Source organism: Canis lupus, chromosome 23 (assembly GCF_048164855.1).
Source record: "Canis lupus baileyi chromosome 23, mCanLup2.hap1, whole genome shotgun sequence".
Taxonomy (NCBI): domain Eukaryota; kingdom Metazoa; phylum Chordata; class Mammalia; order Carnivora; family Canidae; genus Canis; species Canis lupus.
The window spans coordinates 20,867,610-20,883,070 of NC_132860.1; the positions used below are offsets into that span (position 1 = coordinate 20,867,610).

Sequence of the window (15,461 nt, forward strand, 5' to 3'; positions counted from 1 at the left end):
CTCTGGACCAATAACCTCCACACTCTCCATGTGCAGAAGAGATTCTAGACTGAGACAAGGGTTTGGTGTATTTGATGTGGTGTTGCTTTTATGAGCTAAAACTTTAGGCTCAGTGACAACGTAGGTGTTTTATTATAGGTTATGAAAACATGCAAGCCTGGGAGGATTCAAAACTCTGAAGAGGAGGCCCTGCCCAGAAAGACCAGAATGTTTGTCTTTGGGAGAAATGATTGGAAGATTTTGGCATCAAAAGAGCATGTGCTACATGTTGTAATCAGGCTCAATAAGTCTACCCTCCTTCTCTTGCACCTGACCCAGATCCCTGCTCTTCCTCCTGCTGGGACAGAATATCTACACTGGACTGAAGTGCCACAGGGATAAGGATCTCTTCTTCTGGAATGCAGCCGTTAGGGTATGGCACCCACCCCCCAGAGAAAAGGCAGAAGATACAGGGACCTGGGATTAACAACTATCAAGGTCATGCATCATGGGAACTAGCCCAATAGTCCAATTCTGACTGTGCGCCAAAGAAACTGTAAGGGAAACATATCTTTCTCTAAGTCTTTCCCCCATATTGTGGCTTCTATTTTTAGTCACCTCACTGGTTCTTTTAGTGGTCTCTTCCAGGTTCACAGGACTTTAATGGTGGAAAAGTTTTAGAGCATATGACAGGCAGATCATTGATTTTTAGATGGCCCTTGATTTGGAGGCATTTATTACCAGAGAGGTGCAAAAGTCCCCTATCAGAGGCTGGCAAAGCCTGGGCTCTAAGGACAGGTACTGATACTCCCACCAGGAAGCAGACACTCAGACCTGGGATGTAGCATAGACTCTTTCTTCATTTTCATTCATTTTTCTTCATGTTTAGAAAACCAAGACTACGGGGCATTAGGACAGAGTACAGAGAACCTTTGAAGACAGAGTAGCTTAAGTTCTTAGAGTCTTCTTTGAGCCCCGTTTCTCAACTCAACATGTCTAGAGGATGCATACTTCCCTGAAAGAGAGACAAAGTTTTTACCTCAGGTAGTGAGAAGCCGAGCTGCCCAACCATGAAAACTGCCCTGGGGTGGAGAGTCAAAGATTGTCCTGTAGAAATGGGGAAAGAGTGAGCTTTTCCAGCAGTTTCCAACTGGTTTAAATTTTGCCAAGTTGAGTTAAGAGTCTGAGGAGTCTGACCAAGGCAGGCGTCAGGGCCGCATCTGGTCCTTCTGGTCCTCTAGAGGTCTTGTCTGGAGATGTAATAGAGACAGAGGACAAATACAGTCCTTGGGCAGTTTCCGTGGAGCTCTTCCTTCAGAGATGGGTTTCCTGTTCTCACAGCTGTGGATAATTAGGAGAAACTGCTTCCATCACTCAGTTCTCCAGGTGAGAACCCATCCAGCTCTTCTGGAGAAGTTGTCAGACTCAGTGCTTGGGTCCAGATGCTCAGACTGTCATTTACTCTTGCTGGGGTCTGGAGCAAAGATGAAAGCAGTAGGAATCTGGAGGAAGTAGATCTGGGAAGAGCTACCCAAGGGAGACCTTGCTGTGCCTGTCCTTGGGGAAGCTTGGCTCCTTATCCCGTGACCCCACTCTCTCTACTTTATTCCACTTCTACATTCCCAGGGACCTACTGCTCAGCTGAAATGGTCTCCCTTGGAAATGCTAGTCCTGGAAACAGGATGTTAATGAGTCCTCTTGGGCATGTTTCCTGGCCTGGTATCCCTTCTTTGTTCTCTCACTAAATGAGCCCAGAAACTCCAGGATTCTATGCTACCCTAACGAGGCACTGATGGCCCATTTCTAAATTGCTGACTGCATAGACCAAGAAGCAAGGCTTCTTTTCATGGTCATTGCTCAGTCCCAAGATCTTAAGGTGGGTTTTGTGTCAGTGTAGGATACTCCTTCTAGATCTTTCCCCACCTACCACCCCCACCACTTCCTTTGTGATCCTCCCTACCTGGACATTATTTTCAGTCCTTAAGATGTGCCCTATGGAGCCTATAGTTATGGAATCTTCCCTTCATTTACCTTGGCTTTCTATTCGGCCTGTGCATGGCATGTGAGACTTGGTGTTACTGTTGTCTGACTCAGTGATACTTCAATAGAGAGTGAATCAGGTTGTAATCATTGAGCCAAAAAAGAAAAAAGAAAAATAAATACACACAGTATTGAAACTGCAGAATGTTCATTTGGGGGATATAAAAAATAGTGAAAGTGAATAAAGGGGAAAGGAGAAAAAAAATAAGTGGGAAATATCAGAAAGGGAGACAACATGAAAGTCTCCTAACTCTGGGAAACGAACTAGGGGTGGTGGAAGGGGAGGTGGGCGGGGGATGGGGTGACTGGGTGGCAGGCACTGAGGTGGGCACTTGACAGGACGAGTACTGGGTGTTATTCTGTATGTTGACAAATTGAACGCCAATAAAAAATAAATTTATTAAAATAAAAGAAACTGCAGAATGTCATTGTCAATTAAAATCTTTACTTGTGGGACACTTGGGTGGCTCAGAGGTTGAGCGCTTGCCTTTGACTCAGGGCATGATCCTGGGATCCGGAATCGACTCCCACAGCGGACTCCTGCAGAGAGCCTACCTCTCCCTTTCCTATGGCTCTGCCTCCCTCTCTCTCTCTCTCTCTCTCTCTCTCTTTCTCTGTGTGTGTGTGTGTGTCTGTGTGTGTCTCTCATGTATAAATAAAACCTTAACAAAAAAGAGGGAAGACAAATTAATAACCAACAATAAAAAATGTATTGCCAAAGATTCACCCAATAAAATCTGTAATTTCAGCAAGAAAAACATCATGCCTAGGGAATTATATAACACAGGGTGCATGGTAAAGAAAGAAATTGATTTACTAAATAAATTGGTAAACTTCATTAATTGAAATATATATTTTTGCATTTTAAAATGCTTTTGGAAGCAAATGAAGATCACACAAAGATGCAAAGGCATTCCATGCTCATGGATTAGAAGAACAAATACTGTTAAAATGTCTATACTACCCAAAGCAACCTACATATTTCATGCAATCCCTATCAAAATACTAGCAACATTTTTCACAGAGCTAGAACAAATAATCTCAAAATTGGTATCGAACCACAAAAAGCAATAAATAGGCAAAACAGTCTTGAAAAAGAAAAGCGACGCTGGAGGCATCACACTTCTGGAGTATAAGTTATATTACAAAGCTGTAATGACCAAAACAGTATGCTACAAGCACACACATAGACACAAAGATCAACAGAACAGAACCACAACAGAAATGGACCCACAACTATATGGTAAATTAATCTTTAACAAGCAAAAAAGAATATCCAATGGAAAAAAGACAGTCTCTTCCATAAATGGTGTTGGGAAAACTGGACAACAACATGCAAAAGAATGAAACTGGATCACTTCTTACACCATACACAAAAATAAATTCTGAGTGGATTATAGACCTGAATGTGAGACAGGAACCATAAAAATCCTAGAGAAGAACAGAGGCAGTAACAACTTTGACATCAGCTGGGGCAGTTTGTTTCTAGATATGTCTCATGAGGCAAGGGAAACAAAAGCAAAAATAAACTATTGGGCTTCATCAAAATAAAAGCTTCTGCACAGCAAAGTGAACAACCAACAGAACTAAAAAGCAACCAACAGAATGGGAGAAGGTATTTGCAAGTGACATATTTGATAAAGGGTTAGTATCCAATATATTAAAATAGTAAAACTAAAATCTTGACAAAAATAATTTGATGCGACAAATACCCACCTTTTGCATCGACGTGGAGGGACCTGGAGGGTATTAGGCTGAGTGAAACAAATCAATCAGAAAAGGACAAACATTATGTGTTCTCATTCATTTGGGGAATATAAAAATAGGTGAAAGGGAATAAAGGGAGAGGAGTGAAAATATCATTGAGGGTGACAAAACATGAGAGACACCTAACTCTGATAAATGAACAAGAGGTAGTGGAAGGGGAGGTGGGCGGGGGGTTGGGGTGACTGGGTGATGGGCACTGAGCGGGACACTTGGCGGGATGAGCACTGGGTGTTATGCTACATGTTGGCAAATTGAACTTCAATAAAAAATTTAAAAAAAATAATAATTTGATGGAAATAGAATTTTCTGTGTGTGCTAAAAGAAAGCTATGGAAGCAGAATATTAAAAGCCTCATTCGTTTACACAGATATCATTTCCTATTTTAAACATTTTTATTGAGGTAAAATTTGCATGCAGTAAAATTGACCTTTTTTAGTACATGGTTCTGCAAGTTTTGACAAATTTGTATATTATGTAATCACTATCAAATCCAAGTATCAAATTTCATCAACCCCTAAATTCTCACTTAGCACTCACCTAAACCCTGCCAACTGTCTGATCCATTGACTATCACCAGTGTCTGGCCTTTTCCACAGTGTCAAGAAAATGGTATCATACATTTTGAGTCTAGCTACCTCCACTTAGCATAATATGCTTGAGATTTAACCATATTCCTACATTGCAGTTGATTTTTACCATTCCCATTTATTTGAGTAGTATCCAGTTGTACGGATGTATCATAATTTCTTATCCATTCATCAGTTGAAGGACATTTGTGATGTTTCCACCCGTGAATCATAAAAAACATTATAAACATCCATGGAAAGATTTTCGAATGAGTATAAATTGACTGTTCACTGTGGTAAATACCTCAGAGTGAACCTGCTCAGTTGTATACACGTATCTTAAGTTTATAAGAAACCGGCAAACTGTTTTCCACCATGACTGAACCATTTTGCATTCCCAATTTTATTCTATTTTTTTCATTTTATTAAGCTGTAAAATACATGCTCTTTAAATTTTAATTCAAAATGAATGACATATCGCCTGAGGCCTTGAATTGCAAGTCTTCCTACTTAGCATTTAAAGAGGGAAAAATGAGTTTGGAAAAGTGAGCAGGATGATTTAGGCAAGTTAAGAAGGAAGCACAATTCAAGACAGAAAGTCATCTTGGGAAAGACACACAAAGAGCTGGAGAATAAGAACATTAATGACAAATCCTGTTTAGTTAGTCCTGTTGGAAGTATTCTCACAAAATTGTTTTCAAATGTTTGAAGTATGAGGATTATAAAAATTTATTGTATACCATTGGAATGTAGTGTTTAATCTCTAAGCCCTTTCATGCTCATTGGTCCTCATAGGTAATGATATTAAAATTCACATTTACCATTTTATAAAATGTACCAACTTTTTTTGTCAAAAAGCTGAGTCATAAACCTTTGCTTTGTTGACAATCACAACTGTAATGCAGGGGCTAGGGGGTAGGCATGCACCTTAGTGCATGTCTGTAACCTCTAACAAATGTTCCAATAGAGATAGAGATGATCCAGAGGAGAACAAGTAATTCCAAGACCAATTTCTTCAAGTAGTAAGAGAGCTAGGTATCAAAAGCACAACAGGAATGTTTGTCCTCAAACAAGCTTTTTTAAAAAACTAAAAGCTGTGTGCAGATGTGCTGGTAATTTGTTAGTGGAAAGATGAGGAACTCCTGTAAGACTCCTCTTTTCTTAAGGATGTATGATACAAAGTCCTAAGCTGAGAGTGAAGGTGTTTTGAAATGGTATTTTCAGAGAGCCACAGGTTGTATTAGGGTGATGTAATGGCATGGTAAGACTATATTGCAAAAAAGTCAAAATCTCCAATCGATTTGAGTTAAATACAGTTGCAATGAATATACCGATGGAATTTTGGGGACATAAAGCTAATGATTCGAAAGTTACCCAGGAAGATTAAATAGATAATAAAACTAAAAAAAAAAAAAAGTTGATGAGGAAAAATGAGAGAGAAATGTCTTTTTTTTTTTAGAGGAAAGTCTTAATAGACCACTCCAACTACAGAACTAGCCTAGAGATACTCTTTCTTGTTGTAAGAAGATAGTATATAGCCAAACAATTGTAAAAGTAATAATAACAATAAATTAATAACATTTCAGGATTATTAAGAATGCTAATAGGAAAATCAGCTATTTGGAAGCACAATTAACTTAAAGCCTCACCATACTTCATGTACCAAAATAAGTTGCAAAAAATTAAAAACTTAAGTATCACTTATGAAATTATTAAGGAAAACTAAAAGAAATATATGTAAATATATTCTGAATTAAGATTGAGAATTATAAGGATATGATCTTCTGAAGAATACAAAGGAAAAAGATGGATTTACACCAACTGTGTAAACACTTCCCTAGCCAACAAATCCTGTCAGGTTTTTAAAAGGAAACTGAAAACAAAGGTTAACACACACATTACTATCAAATTGTTCATAATCTTCACCTCTAAAGGGCTACAAAAAATCATTAGGATAAAATAAGTAATATAAGGAAAATATCTGCTACATCTCTTTGATGTTTACTAAATTGGCCAAAACTGTTCATTTGAGAGGGCAAGATAGCAGAGTATTAGGGTCCCCAAGTCACCTGGCCCCACCAACTTACCTAGATAACTTTCAAATCATCCTGAAAAACCTTCGAATTTGGCCTGAGATTTGAAGAGAGAGCAGCTGGAACGCTACAGTGAGAAGAGTTTGGTCTTCTAACAAGGTAGAAAGATGGGGAAAAAAAATAAAATAAAAAAGAATCCTGTGGGGGAGGGGCCCCCGCGAGGAGCCGGGCTAAGGCCGGGTGGAGAGAGCCTCCAGGGCAGGAAAGCCCAGCCTCGGAGAAGCAGGAACTTTAAAAATCCACACCAGATTCTTCCCAGAGGGAAAGGCGCTCGCAGGGAACTCGGGCAGAACCGCAGGAGGGGCAGAGGAGCCCCCAGGTCCCCGGGGTCACTAACAGAGGAAGCGCCCCACACCGCGGGCCCAGCGGGTAAAGGGCTGGAGCGCCCGGCGGGGCCTCGGGAGCAGCTCAGGCGGGGGCTCCGGGGAGGGGGCTGGGGGCTGCTGCCTTCGGGAGCCGCGGGCCGGGAGCGTGATTCCAGGAGCTCAGGCCCCGGACCCCAGGGCGCAGGGGACACACCCCAGGATCCTGCGCTCCCCTGGGGCAGGCGGGGCCGGGAGGGCACAGGACAGCGAGGTCGCTCCTGCCACTGGGTGCCCCCAAGTTGTGCAGATCAGTGCCCCACCTCCACCCTCACCCTCAGAGCATCCAGGCCAGTGTGGACTGGGACACTGTGGGTGCTTACTGGGGGAGCTGACTTCAGGGCGGAGAGCTGGCCACTGCCATAGGTGTTGTCCCTCCTGGTGTAACCCTGTGCCTGGGATGGATCGGGGGGCACCAGGGAACAGAGGCCTCATGGGGTAAACAGCTCCCACTGAGCCAGGCACCTGGCGGGGGTGGGGGGGGGCAGCTCCCCAAGGTGAACACACCTGAGTCAGTACAGCAGGCCCCTCCCCCAGAGGACCAGCTGGAAGGACAGGGGAAGAGCAAGTTCTTGACCAAGCAGCGCTGGAAAGCTCCAGGGGAAGTTGAGGGACTTACCGTATATAGAACCAGAGGATACCCATCCTTGTTTTGTTTTTGTTTTTGTTTTCTCTTTGCTTTTTCTTTTCTTTCTTCCTTTTTCCAGTACAACGTGTTTTTAGGCACGCTGCACTGAGCAAAATGACTAGAAAGAAGAACTTACCACAAAAGAAAGAATCAGAAACAGTACTCTCTGCCACAGATTTACAGATTTTGGATTACAATTCAATGTCAGAAAGCCAATTCAGAAACACAATTGTAAAGCTACTGGTGGTTCTGGAAAAGAGCATAAAAGATTCAAGAAACTTCATGACTGCAGAATTTAGATCTAATCAGGCCGTAATTAAAATCAATTAAATGAGATGCAATACAAACTGGAGGTCCTAAAGACAATAGTTAATGAGGTAGAAGAAAGAGTGAGTGACATAGAAGACAAGTTCATGGCAAGGAAGGAAGCTGAGGAAAAAAGAAAAAAGCAATTAAAAGACCATGAGGAAAGGTTAAGGGAAATAAATGACAGTTTCAGAAGGAAAACTCTACGTTTAATTGGGGTTCCAGAGGGCACCGAAAGGGACAGAGAACCAGAAAGTGTATTCGAACTAATAATAGCTGAGAATTTCCCTGACGTGGGAAGGGAACCAGACATTCAGGTCCAGGAGATAGAGAGATTCCCCCCCGCTAAAATCAATAAAAACCACTCAACACCTCGACATTTAATAGTGAAACTTGCAAATTGAAAAATGAGAAGATCCTTAAAGCAGCAAGAGACAAGAAATTCCTAACTTTTATGGGGAGATGCATTAGGATGACAGCAGACCTCTCCATAGAGACCTGGCAGGCCAGAAAGGGCTGGCAGGATATATTCAGGGTCCTAAATGAGAAGAACATGCAGCCAAGAATACTCTATCCAGGAAGGCTCTCATTCAGAATAGAAGGAGAGGTAAATAGCTTCCAAGATAGGCAGAAACTGAAAGAATATGTGACCACCAAACCAGCTCTGCAAGAAATATTAAGGAGGACTCTGTAAAAGAAAGAGGAAGTCCAAGGAAACAATCCACAAAAATGGGGACTGAATAGATATCATGATGACACTAAATTCATATCTTTCAATAGTAACTCTGAACATGAATGGGCTTAATGACCCCATCAAAAGGCTCAGGGTTTCAGACTGGATAAAAAAGCAAGACCCATCTATTTGCTGTCTGCAAGAGACTCATTTTACACCTAAGGACACCTACAGCCTGAAAATCAAGGGTTGGAGAACCATTTACCATTCAAATGGTCCTCAAAAGAAAGCAGGGGTAGTAATCCTCATATCAGATAAATTAAAATTTATCCCAGAGACTGTAGTAAAAGATGAAGAGGGACACTCTATCATACTTAAAGGGTCTATCCAACAAGAGGACCTAACAATCATGAATATTTATGCCCTGAATGTGGGAGCTGCCAACTATATCAATCAATTAATAACCAAAGTTAAGACATACTTAGAAAATAACACACTTCGTGACTTGAATATAGCGCTTTCTACAATCGACAGGTCTTCTAAGCACAACATCTCCAAAGAAACAAGAGCTTAAATGGACCAGATGGATTTCACAGATGTTTACAGAACTTTACATCCAAATGCAACTGAATTCACATTCTTCTCAAGTGCACATGGAACTTTCTCCAGAATAGACCACATACTGGGTCACAAATCAGGTGTTAACTGATACCAAAAGATTGGGATTGTCCCCTGCATATTTTCAGATCATAATGCTTTGAAACTAGAACTAAATCACAAGAAGAAGTTTGGAAGAAATTCAAACATGTGGAGGTTAAAGACCATCCTGTTAAAAGATGAAAGGGTCAACCAGGAAATTAGAAAAGAATTAAAAAGATTCATGGAAACTAATGAGAATGAAGATACAACCATTTAAAATCTTTGGGATACATAAAAAGCAGTCCTGAGAGGGAAATACATCACAATACAAGCATCCCTCAAAAAATTGGAAAAAAACTCAAATACACAAGCTAACCTTGCACCTAAAGGAACTGGAGAAAAAACAGCAAATAGATCCTACACCCAGCAGAAGAAGAGAGTTAATTAAGACTCAAGCAGAACTGAACGAAATCGAGACCAGAACTGTGGAACAGATCAACAAAACCAGGAGTTGGTTCTTTGAAAGAATTAATAAGATAGATAAACCATTATTTAACCTTATTAAAAAGAAGAGAGAGAAGACTCAAATTAATAAAATCATGAATGAGAAAGGAGAGATCACCACCAACACCAAGGAAATACAAACGATTTTAAAAACATATTATGAACAGCTAAACGCCAATAAATCAGGCAATCTATAAGAAATGGACGCATTCCTGGAAAGCCACAAACTACCAAAACTGGAACAGGAAGAAATAGAAAACCTGAACAGACCAATAACCAGGGAGGAAATTGAAGAAGTCATCAAAAACCTCCCAAGACACAAAAGTCCAGGGCCAGATGGCTTCCCAGGGGAATTATATCAAATGTTTAAAGAACAAACAAGAGGCTCAGTTGGGCACAGGTGGGGTAGAGGGTGCTGGAGCATGGTGCTGATTTTGGAGGTGGGCGAGGGAGAAGGGTGGAGGTCAGGACACTGGTGGCCCTGAACCCAGCCACCCGCAGGATGTGCTCCGAAGGACACCTCTTTATGACTTCCACCCGGCTCATGGCAGGAAGATGGCGGCGTTGGCAGGCTGGAGTCTGCCTGTACAGTACCAGGACAGTCACGTTGATTCACACCTGCATACACTCCAGCACTGCTCATTCTTTGACGTGTCCCACATGTTGCAGACCAAGATACTTGGTTGTGACCGGGTGAAGCTGATGGAGAGTCTAGTGGTTGGAGATATTGCAGAGCTAAGGCCAAACCAGGGGACACTGTTGCTGTTTACCAATAAGGCTGGAGGCATCAAAGATGACTTGATTGTGACCAGCGCCTCTGAGGGGCACCTGTATGTGTTGTCCAACGCTGGCTGCTGGGACAAGGACTTGGCCCTCATTCAGGGCAAAGTCAGGGAGCTTCAAAACATGGGCAATGATGTGAGCCTGGAGGTAGTGGATAATGCCTTGCTAGCCCTGCAAGGCCCCACTGCGGCCCAGGTGTTGCAGGCTGGCGTGGCAGATGACCTGAAGAAATTGCCCTTCATAACCAGTGCTGTGATGGAGGTGTTTGGTGTGTCCGGCTGCAGCGTGACCCGCTATGGCCACACAGGAGAGAATGGTGTGGGAATCTCGGTGCCAGCAGCAGCGGCAGTCCACCTAGCTGCAGCTCTGCTGGAAAACCCAGAGGTGAAGCTGGCAGGGCTGGCAGCTCGGGACAGCCTGCGCCTAGAGGCAGGCCTCTGCCTGTATGGGAGTGACATCGATGAGCACACCACACCTGTGGAAGGCAGCCTTAGTTGGACACTGGGCAAGCGCCACCAAGCTGCCATGGACTTCCCTGGAGCCTCGGTCATCACTGGCCAGCTGAAGGGCAAGGTGCAGCAGAGACATGTGGGGTTAACATGCAAGGGGGCACCTGTGTGGGTACACAGCCCCATCCTGAATATGGAGGGCACCGTGATTGGTACAGTGACCAGTGGCTGCCCCTCTCCCTTCCTAAAAAAGAATGTGGCCATGGGTTATATGCCCTCTGAGTACAGTCGGCCAGGTACCCCACTACTGATAGAGGTATGGCAAAAGCAGCAAATGGCTGTGGTCAGCAAGATGCCCTTTGTGACCACAAATTACTATACCCTCAAGTGAAAGTAGCTTGGAGCAGGGGTCCTCCCATCCAGGAACCTGGACCTGGATGGCATTCTATAAGTGTTGGTGAGGAAGCTGAGGCTGAATACACTGGGGGTAGGTAGCTAGGGTGGAGGTTAGTTCTGGTTGCCGTGTAAGGGGGGGCCCACAAACCTATTCTCACCCCCCACCCTCATCCTAGGCCTCTTCAATTTCAAGACCCCATTTCTTTCTTTTTTTATAAATTTATTTTTTATTGGTGTTCAATTTGCCAACATACAGAATAACACCCAGTGCTCATCCCATCAAGTGCCCACCTCAGTGCCTGTCACCCAGTCACCGCCACCCCCCACCCACCTCCCCTTCCACCACCCCTAGTTCGATTCCCAGAGTTAGGAGTCTTCCCTGTTTTGTCTCCCTTTCTGATACTTGCCACTCATTTTTTCTCCTTTCCCTTTTATTCGCTTTCACTTTTATGTTCCCCAAATGAATGAGAACATATAATTTTTGTCCTTCTCCGAATGACTTATTTAACTCAGCATAATACCCTCCAGTTCCATCCACATCGAAGCAAATGGTGGGTATTTGTCGTTTCTAATGGTTAATAACCATTGTATACATAGACCACATCTTCTTTATCCATTCATCTTTTGATGGACACCGAGGCTCCTTCCACAGTTTGGCTATTGTGGACATTGCTGCTAGAAACATCGGGGTGCAGGTGTCCCGGAGTTTCCCTGCATCTGTATCTTTGGGGTAAATCCCCAGAAGTGCAATTGCTGGGTCGTAGGGCAGGTTTATTTTCAACTCTTTGAGGAACCTCCACACAGTTTTCCAGAGTGGCTGCACCAGTTCACATTCCCACCAACAGTGCAGGAGGGTTCCCCTTTCTCCACATCCTCTCCAACATTTGTGGTTTCCTGCCTTGTTAATTTTCCCCATTCTCACTGGTGTGAGGTGGGATCTCATTGTGGTTTTGATTTGTATTTCCCTGATGGCCAGTGATGCAGAACATTCTCTCATGTGTTTGTTGGCCATGTCTATGTCTTCCTCTGTGAGATTTCTCTTCATGTCTTTTGCCCATTTCATGATTGGATTGTTTGTTTTTTTGCTGTTGAGTTTAATAAATTCTTTATAGATCTTGGATACTAGCCCTTTATCTGATACGTCATTTGCATATATCTTCTCCCATTCTATAGGTTGTCTTTTAGTTTTGTTGACTGTTTCTTTTGCTGTGCAGAAGCTTCTTATCTTGATGAAGTCCCAATATAACTGCCCTATGACCCAGCAATTGCACTGCTGGGGATTTACCCAAAAGATACAGATGCAGTGAAACACCAGGACACCAGCACCCCGATGTTTATAGCAGTAATGTCCACAATAGCCAAACTGTGGAATAGCCTCGGTGTCCATCAAAAGATGAATGGATAAAGAAGATGTGGTTTATGTATACAATGGAATATTACTCAGCCATTAGAAACAACAAATACCCACCATTTGCTTCGATGTGGATGGAACTGGAGGGTATTATGCTGAGTTAAATAAGTCATTCGGAGAGGAACAAGCATTATATGTTCTCATTCATTTGGGGAATATAAATAATAGTGAACAGGAATAGAAGGGAAGGGAGAAGAAATGGGCAGGAAATATCAGAAAGGGAGACAGAACATTAAGACTCCTAACTCTGGGAAACGAACTGGGGGTGGTGGAAGGGGAGGAGGGTGGGTGGTGGGGGTGACTGGGTGACGGGCACAGAGGGGGACACTTGATGGGATGAGCACTGGGTGTTATTCTGTATGTTGGCAAATTGAACACAAATAAAAAATGAATTTATTATTTAAAAAAGAGACAAAAAATAAAAATTTAAATAAAAATTTAAAAAAAGATGTGGTATATGTATACAATGGAATATTACTCAGCCATTAGAAACAACAAATACCCACCATTTGCTTTGACGTGGATGGACCTGGAGGGTATTATGCTGAATGAAATAAGTCAATCAGAGAAGGACAAACATTATATGGCCTCATTCATTTGGGGAATATAAAAAATAGTGAAAGGGAATAAAGGGGAAAGGAGAGAAAATGAGTGGGAAATATCAGAGAGGGAGACAGAACATGAGAGACTCCTAACTCTGGGAAACGAACAAGGGGTGGTGGAAAGGGAGGTGGGTGGGTGGTGGGGGTGACTGGGTGATGGGCACTGAGGTGGGCACTTGATGGGATGAGCACTGGGTTTTATGCTCTATGTTGGCAAATTGAACTCCAATAAAAAAAAGAATATGAGCTTCTTGCAACTGTTTTGATGTTTCAAATATATCCTTACACATGTAAAATCACATTTTTTAAATCACATTTTTTTAATTCAAGTAGTCTATGCAACAGATGTCTCTGTTACTGTGTCTATATTGAATCAAATCTGGTACCTTCACATTCTATATTATTCATCTCTTGTTTATTTTTAAACACTATAACAAGGCACTATTTTCATTATTCACTATCTCAAAATAGGTATTATCTTTATTCAATATGGACTACTTCTAAAGTCTTGAGTACAAATGCAGTTACAAAACTATTACTATTTCTAAATAATTGCTTGAAAAACCTAATAAAGAAGGCCACTTTATCTTATGAGGGTATTTATTTCTAACTTTAATTGCCGAAAAGAGCAGTCCTCCTCTGTTATTTAGAGGTTACTGAACTTGGTCACCCTAAAACTAATGCTGTTTCTCACTGCTGCATGATATTGAAACTGAAACTTGGTCCCCTAACCATGTCGACTTACTTGCTAATCATGTCAGGATGATGCCCTACCATGAAGTGAGTCTATGATACTCAGTTCATGCTTTACTTCTTCTAGTATCTTTTACAATATGGACATCTAGTTCCTTTTACAAGGTCAAGGTGATGTGTCCCATGTGAGTACAGCTTAAGGTGTCAATGCTCACAACTATATTGAAATAGAAATTTTTTAAGTGTTTCTATCTACTTGAACAGAGTACCACATAAAGACCAGTTGTGTACAACTTTTGATTGGGAAAAGAAATGGTGAGAGACAAGCCATGAATCCTCTTTAGAAGGTACAGTGTGTTGGCAACATATATTTTCCCAGGACCCTTCTCAAGGCTCCCATGACCTCCTGATTCCTCAGGCTATAGATAAGGGGGTTCAGTGCTGGAGTGACAACCGTGTAGAAAAGAGAGATGATGTTGTCCTGCCTGGGGTTGTGGAGGGAACTGGGCAGGACATACATGAATGTGGCAGCTCCATAGAACATCCCAACGACTGTCAGGTGGGAGGAGCAGGTGAGTAGGGCTTTCTGCTTCCCCTCATTTGAGGGCATGTGAAGCACAGTACACAGAATTAGTGCATAGGAGGCAACAATGGCAGAAAGAGGCATCAAAAGGAAAGTCACTCCCGTCACATACACCAAGAGTTCATATCGGGAGGTATCTGCACAGGCCAACTTCAGCAAAGGAGGGATCTCACAGAGCAGGTGCCTGATCTTCCGAACTTTACAGAAAGGGTAGTGCATGGTATACAAGGTATGGCCTAGAGCACTCAGAAATGCCAGGATCCAGGCCGTGGCCACCATGAGTGAGCAGACCCTTGGCCTCATGAAAACCATGTAGTTCAGAGGATGACATATGGCCACATATCTGTCATAGGCCATGAAGGCCAGCAGCAAGTCCTCTGCACCACCCAGCGTCAATGCCAGAAACATCTGAAGGGCACAGCCTCCAAAGGAGATCGTGTTTTCACTCTGCAGAAAATCCACGAGGGCCTTGGGAGTGACAACAGATGTGAAGAGGAGGTCCATGAGTGAGAGCTGGCCGAGCAGGAAGTACATGGGCACATGGAGCCGGGAATCCACTGTGATGACCAAGAGCAGCAGGCCGTTGCTGGTCAGAGCCAACATGTATAGGACAGTGATTGTGGCACAGAGCAGTTCAGGAGACCCACTGTCATTCAGAATCTCCATCAATATAAAGCCACTGCCCAAGGTGGAGTTCCAGTACTCCATTCTGTGTTGTTTCTTTAGTTGCCTAGAAGCAAACACATTCTCAGTGAATGTTGGCTAAGGTGGCCCCTCGTTTGTAACATCACAGGCTCCTGATGATGGCCAAAGTGAATCCAGTGAGGCGATGTCTTTCCTACTGGACATGGACTTGACCTCTTTATCTCTCAGGTTCTGACACTTTTAATTGTATCTTGAGGAAAGAACCATCTGAATGGAGAGCAATCATCACAGCAATAGCTAAATATTAAGAGGTCACTACATGAAAATATCATGCAGGACATC

General features: G+C 42.7%; 1 protein-coding gene and 1 pseudogene across 1 annotated transcript; one reads left to right on the forward strand and one right to left on the reverse strand.

The window, feature by feature from the left end:
- Positions 1-5,287: 5,287 nt before the first annotated feature.
- Positions 5,288-11,180, forward strand: LOC140615244 (aminomethyltransferase, mitochondrial pseudogene; annotated as a pseudogene).
- A 2,223-nt stretch (positions 11,181-13,403) lies between these two features.
- Positions 13,404-15,182, reverse strand: OR2AG2 (olfactory receptor family 2 subfamily AG member 2). The gene has a single exon (XM_072795294.1). The coding sequence runs from the start codon at positions 15,180-15,182 to the stop codon at positions 14,232-14,234; it is 951 nt and encodes a 316-aa protein (XP_072651395.1). The 3' UTR covers positions 13,404-14,231.
- Positions 15,183-15,461: the final 279 nt, after the last annotated feature.